The sequence below is a fragment of the Petromyzon marinus genome, chromosome 18 (genome assembly GCF_048934315.1).
Source record: "Petromyzon marinus isolate PM22_M1 ecotype Great Lakes invasive population chromosome 18, UKy_Petmar_22M1.pri1.0, whole genome shotgun sequence".
NCBI lineage: Eukaryota > Metazoa > Chordata > Hyperoartia > Petromyzontiformes > Petromyzontidae > Petromyzon > Petromyzon marinus.
In genome coordinates this window covers 4,208,501-4,222,548 of record NC_133684.1, presented here as the reverse complement: position 1 = coordinate 4,222,548, position 14,048 = coordinate 4,208,501, and the positions used below count along the sequence as shown (strand labels likewise).

The window sequence follows — 14,048 nt, the reverse complement described above, 5'->3', positions numbered from 1 at the left end:
GGCGACGTCTCCTTCCACTCGCGGATTGACAAGGGCCCCTAAAATGGTTAATTAATACAATACGTGCGGATTCCTGCGTCGGTATTGCGAAAAGGTAACCCACTCGTGGCATCTGCGGGCTCACAATGTACGTGCGAGGATCGGACCGTCCTCCCACTCACGTTCCCACCTGCGACAGACCCTTTGACTTTGTTGTTATCCGCCCTTGCTGACCTGATAAGTCACCACAACGTGAGCGACAGCACGCCGCAGTGGCGGTCGTCCTGTAGAGATAAACTAGCTACCGGCATCTGGTGGCATCGGGCATCTGGTGGAGGTGAGTGAGACCCTTTTTTGCTTGTCTGAGCAGGGAAACTGAATTTGAAATGTGTGTACCTATGGAAGGACAGAGGTGTGATTGATGTATTACCCACAACGCTGCACAACAAGCACATGATGAATCATTCTACGATATTGCATTTTGTAATTGATATTACCTGGCAAAAGCACAGGGGGGGGGGGGGGGCCTCGTTCAGCAACGGATTTAAAATGGCTATTATCATTATGAATAACTTACAACCCTTGGTCAATCCACCGCTGGATGGAGGTCTTCCTGCACCATTTCAATCGGGCTTTTGTTCATCGGCAGTGATGATCACGATGATGCTGCTGATGCACACTCCGCCACCACCGCCGCCGCGCGCGACGACCTCCGACACGGCTGCCGCGACTGTTGATCTTCGCAGGCACCGCCACGGGCACCATCCCGACCAGCGTGCTCTCCTACTCCGACTACATCAGCCGCCCCGAGGAGCACATGAGCGTGCTGCGCTTCGACCGCGGCGAGACGGAGAAGGGCTGCCGCGTCGTCGTCATCGACGACTCGCTCTACGAGGACGAGGAGTCCTTCAACGTCTCGCTCAGCATGCCCATGGGCGGCCGCGTTGGGGACGCCTTCCCATCCGCCCGCATCCTCATCCAGCCCGACGCTGACGACGGTACTTTGTGATGCCGCGGCCCGGTTCAGCCGGCACCCCCCCACCCCCCCCCCCCCCCCACCTCACTGGGTGGTAAAACTGAATTCTAAAAACGAAACTCATCGTCGACCGTTGTCCATCCACTACAGGGGCGCCACGGTGGCGAGACTTAAACTGGTATGCAGGGGTCGTGGGTTCGATCCCGACCCTGACGCCTGCATATTTGGAGTTTGCGTGTTCCTCTCCCCATGGATTTTTCTCCACGTCCTTCGGTTTTTCCCTCTACATTTAGAATTAACATGCGGTTTGAGTATTTGGCTGCTATACATTTCCACACGATGATAAGCCACTTCGTTTTGCTGTCATTTGTGGCCAGGTCGCCTCTGAAAAAGAGCTATAGAGCTCAGTGGGCCTTACCTGGTAAAATAAAAAAAAATTGTATAGTTTAATCGTTTTTACTACTATTACTCACATTTCTATGATGCCACAAATTATCTCACGCCTTAACACAAACTGATTTCATCAACCCCACCTCCACAGTGGTCATCCTCTCTGAGAGAAATGTATCTCCTCTTAAGCGATGTGCCCTAAGTAAACCCACCTGCTTTCCATGCCACGTCCCTGACTCTGTGTATTTTCTCCAAGCCAAGTCCGTTTACTAAAATTACTAACTCCATTTTTATGTTATCAGGTATACATTTTCACATAAGCCACTTCATTGGGCTATCATTTGTGATCGCTCTATACCTCAGTGAGCCTTACCTGGTAATATAAAAAAAAAATGTTTCGTTTTGAGTTTAGTATCCCAACTTTGACTAAACTCATCATCACTTCAGGGTAGTATCAATTGGTTTGAAGTCAAAAGTGGCTTTCCTGTGAAGAGACTTGGCATTTCAACCACCGACTCTGTCCCAAGCAATGTTGACTCAACTTATCATCGCTTCGGGGTGGATAAAATGAGTAGTGCCAGGTGAGTAGCAATTGTTTGAATTCAAAGGTGGCTTTCCTATGGAGAGACTTGCAATTTCCACCACCGACCCAGGGCTCCCAGTATTGATGGCCCACCTTCCAGGCCCCGTTTGATAAAGGTGACAGGTGGGCTGTTTTTAATACTTTGTTTAAATGATCTCCCTACCGAGGTTTAATACACAATTGACGAACTTCAGTGAAGAAAATCGGACGATTGCGTTGTTCACGTGAGATAGAGGGTCCGTTCCTAGTGATAAGTGGAGAACGGGAGGGAAGTGCACACAAGGGCCATACATTGCAAGGCCGTCTTTTTTATCTCTGAAATGTGTGCACTCTCTCAGCCTCGCGTTACGTAACGAATTCAGAGAAGAATATCTTTGCTTGCCAATGCTGCGGATAATTATTATTAATATAGGCGGCGTGAAGAATGTTTGTGAGTGATGGTTACACGTGGTGAGTGCGGCTGGATCCGTAGTCTTGATAGAGAGAGAGAAAAAAAAGACGCGTTCGAACAAATTTGCTTACTTAAAATTTGCTTACTGAAAATTTGCTTATTTAAAAAAAAAACGCTCGTTCTCGTGCGGTTGTTTTTTTTTGTTGCCCAATGTTCTGCAGAGGGCCTTTGTTCCTGCGTACAGCAAAAAAATAGAAATATAATCATACAAAAAGAGCTAAATGAATAAATACAAAAGCGCTCGCACGCCCCACATAAGCCAAGCCCTTTTATCTCGAGCGTAAATATTTGGGCAACATTCGTGCCTGCGCGGGTGTTGAAAAATTAGTGCAGCGAATTACGAAATGGTGAAGATCAATGGCTCGCACGCACGCCCTCATCGTCAAGGAAAATTGCACGTGTTATTATCAGAGACGTATTTAAAGCGACGTTGTTGAGGTTTCTTTTGTCTTGTAATGCCAATGCTGTTCATTGCATTACGATTAAAATGTGAAAACAACAGTCGAAAGATTCTTAAACTATAATATAATATACTGCTCTTTAAATTTTGATTTAAAGCTTTCGTGACTGCAGTAATTCATATTCTTAGTTTTTTCGGTAAAGTCACGTTGAAGAGAAACAACAAAATAACAAAATATATATTTTGTTGTTTCTCTTCAACGTGACTTTACCGAAAAAACTAAGAATATATACTGCTCTTTGTAAATCCACTGCTGGATTAACGCCTTCTCATTCCGTGTCAGTCAGAGGAAGACGTTTGACCATATTTCACCATGCTGGTAATTACGATTTAGAGAATAGGGGGGGGGAGGGTGGTGGGGGAGAATTCCAAACCAGTTCAGATATCACTCGCCACTAATATTGGCCGTGGCACAAATTGATTTGAGGAGTCAGCGGGTTCATAGCGTAGGGCACGAACCATAGCACCACTCTACCCAGAAACGCGCTATTACTGTCTATCATGTTCACCCTCTGTAAGAGCAACCTGACGTCTCATATATTAGTTCATGAAAATCGATTTATATTGTTGCCCTTATTATAACCGTTGGATTATTTCACACATGGCCCAATGTGTACTGCGGTAAATCCGGGATGCTCATGCTGGTGCGCTGAAAATTTAAACACGTAAAATCATCGATTATCTGTTTGACCGAGCCACAATTTGGTTATTTGAGTGATACAAAATTGATATTTCCGGACAAGCACCCGCAAAACATGACAGCTCGTATTTCTTTCACAACCAGTGCGTTTGTTTTTTAAGGGGTCACGCTGTGTCAGACGTACCAGTATGTCGTAAGCCTGGGTGCAACATCGGCTTTGAGTTAGCGGTGTTGTGCGGTCATACGCAGAATGAATATGCACGTTATTTTTCCCGGTTACAAGTGGCTTCTGTTGTAAGCAGGATAATGGGGCATTTTGTTGCGGTCTCTTGCAGTGGGTGAGCATTTAGCTTGCCTCACTGAAAGACAGCAGGGCATATTTCTTTTTTCTTCATCCCATGCCAAAGGAACAAAGAAAATAAAGGAAGAAGGATCGGAAATTAAAGTTTCGGAGGCTATTTGAGGTCACCATTGAAGATTTTTAGGAAACACTGTGCTTGCATTCAGTGCACGTAACAGACTGGGCACGCATCATACGACATGGAATGCATTTTGACTGCGGCACCCAATAATACTGGTACGAAACAATATACATAATTTTGATTTAAAGCTTTCGTGACTGCAGGGATTCATATTCTTGGTTCTTTCGGTAAAGTCACCACCACGTAGAAGGGAAGCAATAAAATAATAAAGATATAAAACAATACAATTCTCACGACGTTTCGACTGCAACACAAGCAATCATCATCAGGTGTGAAAACCACAGCAAGAATATAATATAAATACTGTCATTCTTAAAAATAAAATCAAAGGCAGGGGAATTAACTCAATGTATCGTAGCTAAATTATCTCATTATTTCTCAAATGCCACACGGTGCAATGCCATTGATGGAATGCTGACCTTCAGTGAACACTATTGGGAGTTCACGGCTTGAAAATAAATAATGCCTATTGATCACCCATTCGGAGACAAAATTGTATTGTCATATAGTTATATATATATATCATCCTATGTGTGCAATCTCCTTTCCTTAACCATTTCAGAGTCCGGTGAGATACAATCCACAAGAGAAATGAGAACCATGCAAGTACATGCTCACATAGCAATTCGTGAAAACATTTTGGCAGTCACAATATATGCATTCAATTGGCTATCCAAGTATTGTGGTTTTTTTTGCAATTTTAGCAAATCGTTATGCTCAGGTGTCTTCAAGCTAGTCGAACGAATGCGATGGAACAAGCTAGGCGAAACGTTCAAGACATGCAGTTGAAACGAGAAAATTTTATACAGGTCAAACTAATGGGTTCCCGGGTTGAACCGTGACACTGAATTTTAACATTAATCACAGTACCCTGGCGTCTACAAACTAAGTTACCTCTATGGTAGTAGTTACATTGGAGAAACCACACGACATGTCTCGGACTGCATTCATGAACACAAAGCAGACCTAAAACACGGTAGGACCAACACCTCGGCCGTGGCAGATCACTGTTATAATTCAGTAGGCTCACATGACATTGGCTTCTCCAAGACAGAGGTTCTTTGCAAGCCATCTGGCTACCATGAGAGATTCGTTCATGAGGCTATCCACATATACAAACACAGAGACAATTTCAACCGAGAAGATGGATTCTGGATTAGCAATCATTGGAAAGATTTGATAAACCATTTCGGGGCTTAATTGATTGTTCACGCTTACGGTGGCTTTCAGACCGCATAGATTATTTTCGTCTCCCCCCTCCTATTTTCCGAACATAGATGGACTCGTCCATCTGAATAACTGCCAAATCGCTCTCCGTGGTGCTAACGTTAAAAATATAAAAATATAAAAAATGCCACTTTTTTCTAATTTTCTTGCTGTGGTTTTCACACCTAATGATGATTGCTTGTGTTGCAGCCGAAACGTCGTGATAATTTTATTGTTTTATTTTTGTATTATTTTATTGTTTCCCTTCTACGTGACTTTACCGAAAGAACCAAGAATGTTAATCACGCTGGTGGAGGAGAGAAGAGTGATTCATTAAATCCCTAAAAAATTGAAGCGCCGTTTTTTTAGTTCAGTGATGGGTCATTTATGAACTTTGGAATATAAGTACGTAAATTTGATATCAAAATATTCATCCGCTCGTCATTCAAAATTGGGATATCAATGCAGGCCATCAAAGTCCGTTTCACGTCATTTTCAGTGTTTCATTTTACACGGCATATTTACATTCACTTAAAATGCTGGGCCCTAACATATAGTTTTCATGTTGTGTACCATTATTAAAACAAATCGCTTACATTCCATAAAGGAGTAAAGTCGAGCAGTGATGGCAGCTGGCAGTGATTTCTGTGGTCAGCTGTGAGCATTGCCTCATGCCTGCAAATTGAAACATTGCTATAGACAGTGGCTATTCATCCGGCAGTGGATTGATCGTGGCTGATCATGACGATGATGACTATGAATCCTGGATAAAGCAGGTAAACAGATAGTGCATTGCTCACGTTTGTGAGTGGTTACGGTTTTGTGATGCTGGAGAAATTAAAGGACGGGTTTTTTGGTTAGGTGGCATGTTGAGAGAAAAGTGTAAATTCTGAGCTCTCTCAGCGGGCAGTGCACTACCAGGTGTTAGAAAATGGTCTCAGAAGATGGCGTGACAGAGCGTGTTCTGATGTCACTTCCACCGGCCTCTCGACCCACACGGGGGGACTTCATTCAAACAACCCCCACGACCTGTGGAGCATGGGGAGACCATCTCTTAGCAGTGGGTGAACAAGATGAATCTCTAATCCACACAATGATGAAACCAGGTCCTCACTTCCAATGAGTTGCCAGTGCCACCATGAGAAACCCATCGTATTATGCATTCTCTTTTAATTAAGGCCAGCCCAGATTTGAGAGCTCGAGTCCCAGTGGTAGACACAACAAGCCGCTGTCTACGCATGATGAAAGTACCGATTCCTGCAGTTGTGGTAAAAGAGGCTGATTAAAGCTAGCTCTACGGTGTCATCTCGCAGTGCCATGCTGCAATGTGAAATGGCACTATGTTGATAACACAGCAATGCAGAAATTGTTCAATCTTTGCCTCTTGACCTGGTTTATGGCAGCATTAGCATATAAATGGTGATAGCATATAATGAGTACGTGTCGCACAAATAATTCTTAATGTTTGAATATATTTACATGGGATTATACTCTGGTGCAACGGTGAGCACACCAGGCTTGCAGAACACAAGTCGCCGATTTCATCACCATCGTCCGACACGACAGTGAAAACGACGGCCCAGTTCCTTAAGTCTCCCCACCTCTTTACACTCATCGGTGTAAATTTGTTACACCACTGGTATATGATCGGTGGGTCGCGTGTAAGTAGTGTGTATGAGTAGGTCAAGTACCATCCTGAAGGGCTCTCTGAAGTTCCCCTTAAGTGGGGCACCGCAGTGGCGAAATGTTAACCACCTCACCTGGTGTACAGGAAGTCATGGGTTCGATCCCTATCCTGACGCCTGTAAATTTGGAGCTTGCATGTTCTCCCCGTGGTCGCGTGGATTTTTCTCCAGGTCCTCCGGTTTTCCCCTCCACATTTAGAAGCATGCGTTTAGATTAATTGGCTGTTATACATTTACACATGATAAGCCACTTCGTTGAGTTATCATTTGTGGGCAGGTCGCCTCTGAAAAATAGATATATTGCTCATGGGGCCTTGCCTGGCAAAACAAAAAGAGTGGAGGTCCTTCCACGAGTAGTGGCTTAAGAAAATAATTGCAGGCGGGAGGGCTGGCTGTACCTTTAACTTTCTAAGTTAATATCTGAACCTAAATTTGCACAAGTATTGTATTCGTAGATGACGAGGTATAATGTGGGTGCATACTGCAGGGGAGTGGTAGTGCAGCGGATTTCGCGCCGCGCTACGAACCCCGCGACCCGCATTCGTGTTGCCCGCTCACGGCCAACACCAGTGACAATTATCTGAACCGGTCCTGGGGCCTCAATTGAATACTTGGTATTTTTTGTAACCATCGCCACTCGGGGAGACAAAGGCTGCCGGGCGTGGTGCTGGCCACCCACCCGCTCGTGTGCTGTGCCGGTCTTCATAGGTGCTCACCGCTAACAGTACTTGCCCCAAATAGTCTGTTAAGGCTCTACGGGGGATCGTTTTCTTAGTACGTTATGCAAAAAAATAACAAATCCAATATGGTTATACTCCGCAAGTAAAAATGTATACTTTAAGCACATTTTATAATAGTTTAAAAGCGTTTTAAAATTGTGACGTTGTTATTTGTGGCGTTTCGATCACTGGTAGATAGTTTATCCAAAACGTGATGGGGTGCTGATGATGATCATGATGACATTTGGTCCGCAAAGTTGGAGAATAATTTTTTTTATAGCTCACAAAAGAGAGCTATTCACAGCTGCTTCCTGGCTAATGCTGAAGCTATGTCGGGCTACAGATAATGAGGAATGGGCCCACTTGAGTATAAGCTCTTGGAAAAGGTGTGATAAGGCTTAATGGAGGAGACATACCCAGGGCAGCTGGTTGATTTGATTTAATTCTTGAGTATAATACGAACACGGGGCTCATAAGTGACAACGTCTCTTAAGGAAATAGGATAGTGAGATGCTGAGGTTATGACACCAAAAAAAATATTAAATAAACGAATGCAGTCACTTGCAATAAACGAATGAAAGAATCTAAATTTGAACGTCAGGTAGAAAAAGCTGTACGTACTCGCCTCTGGGCTTTATCTTGTTGTACCAAGTGGCTGCAGACTTTCCACTCAGCCCGGGCATGCTCGCAAAGTTACAATGACCTGGGGCAAGGGAATTAAAATAGAAACCACATTCTACCATCGGAGCCGAGCACCTCGCACAGGCTGCCGGATGTAAAAAAAAAGTCAAAGTAATTACATTATTTGAAAATAAATTCCTTGCGTAGTTTTTGGTGTGACTAAATTAATAAGCAAAAATGTTCGATAGTGTTACAAATGCGGCTTTGCTTATGTATATTTAACTGTTATTTGAGGGAGCGGTGAAGCAATGTTGAATGCGCTGCGCTGTAAACCCGACAACGTGAGTTCGATTCCTGGCCACGGCTTACATCAGTGGTGAGTGATATCGGCACCATGCCTGTCCTCCCCTGCCTTGCCAACCCGCATTGACCAGCGTGGTGAAGTATGGTCAATCAAACCCCACGACTTGCATGGGGTTTGATTGATCCAGCAGTGGATTGACAACTTTTTGTTCATAAGAAGGGCATTCAATTCCTCTGAGATAAAATATAATGAAGTAATTATAGGCTTAATTTGAAACTCACTCTCCCTGTATTGACCCCGCAATATTGCCTTAAAGGGGTGACTGTTTCAATGAACTGGAAGCAAACGAAATACAAATGTGACCTAACACGTATGATGTATAGTGCACCAAGGTTAATAGGCTGCAATCAGCAAACACAACCACCCACAGAGGTCGGGCATGATAGAGTAGCGTGCATTCGACAAAGCAACGTATGACTCTTTGTAAAATAATAATAATAGGTGATGGTTCTCAGTCTCGAGGCTTTGTGACCTTGCGCAGTCCAATGTGTCCAGCCGAGCAGTCGTTTCTATTGTAAAGCGAAGCTAGATTTCAATGTATGTATACGAACAATAGGGAAAGAAAAAAAAACACCTTTTTGCATGAACCAATTTACTGACAGACGTGTAAACCGGCAACGGTTGGCATGAAGGTTATTGCATGTCAAACGATGCCCTTCCGTGCACGTCAAAACATTTCTGGATAATAAAACAATCATTGATCTTCTCCGCACGAATGCCACCCCTGCTGTTCTTGTGAGTTGCTGGGTGGCCCGCTGATAACGCGCACCGCCGGGAATCGCCGTTTCGCTGATTAAAATCGCACTCCCCCCCACCCCCCCCCCACCCCCCCGATTAACTAAATTTTGGCACGTGACGAATGAAAAAGGCGGATTGATTTTTAAGACCCCCCCGCATTAGGCTCTTTACACGATGGGGCCCATTGTATGCCAGTGTGAACAAAACAGAAACAGGCAATGAGATTCTCATATCGCTCAGAAAAATATTTTTTTTTTTAAAGGTTCCTTTTTTGACCTTCGTGCACCACCGCACTGCTGAACATTCCTGTATGCCACTGCAATACATTGAATGTCGAGGCGAGCTGCTGCAGAAAAGCGACCGAATATATGCGTGTTCTTTCTTAGGTAAAAGAGGAGGTAAAAGAGGAGACGGGGCTCTCGGTGTTTGTCTTGGAAGCCATGACGGGGCTGGCGGGTGGCGCTTTGAGGGCTTCCGTATCCCTGCCCCTGTGTGGTTGTGGCAAAACAAAGTGCAAACGCTTGGATGGTCAAAGAAAGTGGATTCGCCTTTTGATTCATTAAATGACAAGGCCCAGGAATTGAAGTCGACATCGCCGCTGTCTGAACTCCCACTGACCAGCCCTGTGCTTTACTGGTGAACTTTGAACTCGCTTGCTCGGTGGAAATGTAACGTAAACAAATGTTGAGCTTGTGAAAGGAAAAAAAAACTGGTTTAATTATCTCAAATAGGGGAGTACCCGCAGGTCTGGAATCGCTCCAGTCGATTGTGATGCAATGTATGCTCACAACTTACAAGTGGGAATGCAGGTTCTCATTACGTGTCGTTCAAGAAATTGCAATACAGCTGATATCTGGTGCAGTTTAATCTCCTGTTTTGCAACTTCACTTCGAACATTCTCGTACGATGCGCACATATTTTTATTTATCCTTCATTTGAAAAAAACATATATGTTAAAAAACTTTCATTTGAAACAATCCACGGTCAGCTTCTTTCCCTTTGTAATTACACTTGGCCAAATGTCAACCGGTTCACTGTTTTGATGGCAATGGCACACAGGAATTCACGGGGGAAAAAAAAATCCTCAACTTTTTTGCTACGATGATCTCACTCCTGTGGGGCTCCTCACCCACTCCTCTTTGGCTCGCTGAATCGCAGGCCGTGTGCAGGTTTGACAACCCCCTTCGGTTTTGAAACTGAAGGAAAAATGCTCTTGTGCGGAATGCTCACCTGCCAATTTTACGTCTCGGAGGTTTTTTGAAAGCACAACTATGCAACCATGTTGTGTTTCCTCGGCCGGCCCCCCCACCCCCTTTGCTTGTAAACTCTCCGATCTAAACACCGCTCACCTGTGTCCGCCCCTGGCAGACGGGTCGTATACAAGTTTCCTTGCGGTTGGAATTTAAAACCCAAGGTGTATTTAACTTGGGAGATATTTGCACACTTTTGAGTCATACCCAAAACATTCATAATGCGACAGGTATCTAAGATAAACGGACGACAATGCCTTCCTATTTTCTCGGTGGCGTTTTAGTGGCATTACGTGTACGCAGGCATCCATAACCGCAAGGCAATGGCGTCAGTGTTTGTGTTAATACAGTATGTCGCTTTTACAGTAGAATCCCGCAATAGGTAGATCTACCAATTATCTCCAACTATGTGTGAGTCCTGTCCACGAACCGAATTGCGGATGAACATGAGGTAGATTTACCGCACACAACGTGAATTTACCACAGATAATAGGATGCATGTCATACTGCCTTACGAACACCTCTGGGTGATCTCTATCTTCAAATAAACATGGAAAGTAGAATGATTTACTTCGCGAATACCCAACCCGTGCAGATATTGCAGAAAATTAAACACTACCTGGCCGCCTTCAGCAACCTGTACTCGCCAGCGTGGTGAAGTATGGCCATTTAACCCTCACAAACAATATGGCATGGGGGAGGCCTTCTTCCAGCATTGCATCGATATGCACGTGGGGTTTCATTTCCTCCGCGATTCAGCGTCGGGACGCTGATGGAACGTTGTCCTCTGCCATGGCCACTGATGCTGTAACTCAGGGTGACTTACGCTGAGTTTACAACTCACCATGAAATTGGCACCACGATGGCGAGATGTTAACTACCTCGCCTGGTATGCGGGAGGGCATGCGTTCGATCCCCACGCTGACACCTGTATATTTTGAGTCAGCATGTTCTCCCCGTGGCCACGTGGATTTTTCTCTGGGTCCTCCAGTTTTTCCCTCCAAATTTCGAAACCTGTGTTTAGAGCATTTGGCTGCTATAAATTTCGACATGAGAAGCCACTTCATCTAACTATCATTATATTATTGGTTCTTTCGGTAAAGTCACGTAGAAGGGAAACAATAAAATATAAAACAATATAATTCTCACGACGTTTCGACTGCAACACAAGCAATCATCATCAGGTGTGAAAACCACAACAGGAAAATTTGTTGTGGTTTTCACACCTGATGATTGCTTGTGTTGTCGTGAGACTTTTATTGTTTTATATATTTTTTTTATTTTATTGTTTCCCTTCTACGTGACTTTACCGAAAGAACCAAGAATATGAATCCCTGCAGTCACAAAAGCTTTAAATCAAAATCTAATAATCATTATTTGTGGCCAGGTCACTTCTGAAAAAGAGCTATACAGCTCAGTGGGCCTTGCCTGGTTAAATAAAACAATAATGTAGAATAGTTTTAGTTAAACATGGCCAACAAGCATCATACTCTGAAGAAAGTAAAAAAAATATATTCCGTATCATTATGGCCTTTATTAATTAACTGCAAATAATTAAATACTAATAATATTGACTGATTATTTACAGGGGTTGGATTTGGTGAAGGGTACACCCAGGACCCATTTGGATTTTGCTCACCACTGATGTTAGCCGTGGCTGGGAATCAAACCCGAGACATCAGGTTCATTGCGCAGTGTCATAATTAATTAACCTCACCACCACGGTGTATTCAGATTTATAAAAAAAAAATTTGGATTATTCGTAAAATGTTTTAAATTGTATTGTGCAAATCTAATGAGTAAATGGTTTGAACGATATTAAAATATTTTTCTGCTTCACAACAAAAAAAAAGCAAAAAAAAAGGTTTGGCCCAGTTCACTGTTGGGTTCAAGTGTCTCACAGCCAACCTGTGCAAATGTTAAATGTCTCAAGTGTGATTTTCTTGGACAGAGGCAGGACACGGGCATTGGCAAATGCGGAAAGTGCTGGCGGTGGTCAATCGTGTCGGAGATAGCCAAATATAAAGATGTTTACTTTAGTAACCTAAGCCAGCAATCACATTTCACGAGCCACGCATTGTTAGCAACTTCCAGTGTAAGCACTGCAATCAAGATTCCAATCACGCATATCGTATAGTTTCGCGTTAGACTTTTTTTTAACTCCAAAAAAAACCCTCTTTTGACGGTTTTTTTTTTTTGGGGAAGGTTCACTCTTTGGTAGGTGACAGTAGTTTCATTTCAGTTTCCTTTCGTGCACCAGGCACGTTGCGAGAAGCCAGTCTACTCCCCATTAACCACCAATAAATCTTGTTGCCCAAGAGACGGTTTGAAAAAAAAAAATCGACTATTTCGGACGGCAGTTTGCCAATGCCGCAACTCACTTTTAACTTGGCAGGAGGTTGTTAAGTCTCGGAAAGGAAAGTTATATCTGCGTAACCGTTTTTGTCTCTTCCGCTGCTTTGCACGAAATAAAGGCGGAGGGAGGTCATAATGCCGGCTACATTGAAAAAAAATAATCGCGTGACAGCAGCATGCCACTTGACAAGGGGGGGGGGGGGGGGTTGGTGGGTTTTACACTTGGTGACAATGGGGCACATGACCACAGCACACGCAAAGGACTCGAAAGCACCCCCCCACTCCCTCCTCCTTTGACGCGAGCTTATCAGGCGAGGGTCGGACGGATAGCGGAAGGGAATGACTTTGAACGCAGCAGCCTGAATTGGTCTGAGTCATACTTCACCAGAATAGGACCTCGCAGGAGAAGCAAACGCGAGGCCCTTATGGGGACAATAAATCCCCAAGACCAAACACTGAAAAGTAAAATACATACGGCGCTGTACTCCATTAGACTTTGGGCACGTTTCACTTTGTAAACAATGTTTACTCCTTCTGCATACCGATTCAAGAAGGTAAATATGTTTAAATCAGAATTGCTTATTTGCGGTGCTTTTTTTTTCGTGAACGTTATGCTTTCGAGTGCGCCGTTAAATGATCGACCCTTTTAGCGTTTGTTATTTCACTGTTTTCAAATGTTAGAGCATTCAAGGGGGGGGGGCATCGACGGTCACGCAAACAGAAAGCCTCAGCGAAAGTGCCCCCGTCTCTCTCCGTGCATGCTGACAGAAGCCACTAGTGTGGGTCTCCATATGTCTTGATAGCGTGTTTATTTTTCTAAAGATGCGACGACTGTCGAAGAGGTTTATCCTCTCCAGCTCTTGCATCAGACCAATAAATTGCGCAGCGCCATTGGCAGCGGTGTACGGCTGGTGACATGGGTGCACACGGAAGGTCTGACCCTCGCTAATCGACCCCACCGTATCGCGTGGCGCGTTGGAGGATGAAGTGGACGCTTCGGTGGATTGATCAAAGCCCTCGGACAGCAAACAAGCTGGCTTTGAATGCTCGCGAGGTCAACTTTGCGGCATGACGTTGACTCACATACGGGAGGACAGGAGTCCTCCTCCTCCTCCTCATACAGTTGCATTGTAACAGAGAACTATATGG

General features: G+C 44.2%; 1 protein-coding gene across 1 annotated transcript in view; it reads left to right on the top strand.

Moving 5' to 3' along the window:
* Nucleotides 1-14,048, top strand: part of LOC116943587 (FRAS1-related extracellular matrix protein 2-like) — a 129,012-nt gene that overhangs the window by 70,192 nt on the left and 44,772 nt on the right. Inside the window, exon 6 of the mRNA XM_032956552.2 lies at nt 726-977. Coding sequence (XP_032812443.2) covers nt 726-977 — 252 coding nt within the window. The remainder of the gene's footprint in view (nt 1-725; nt 978-14,048) is intronic.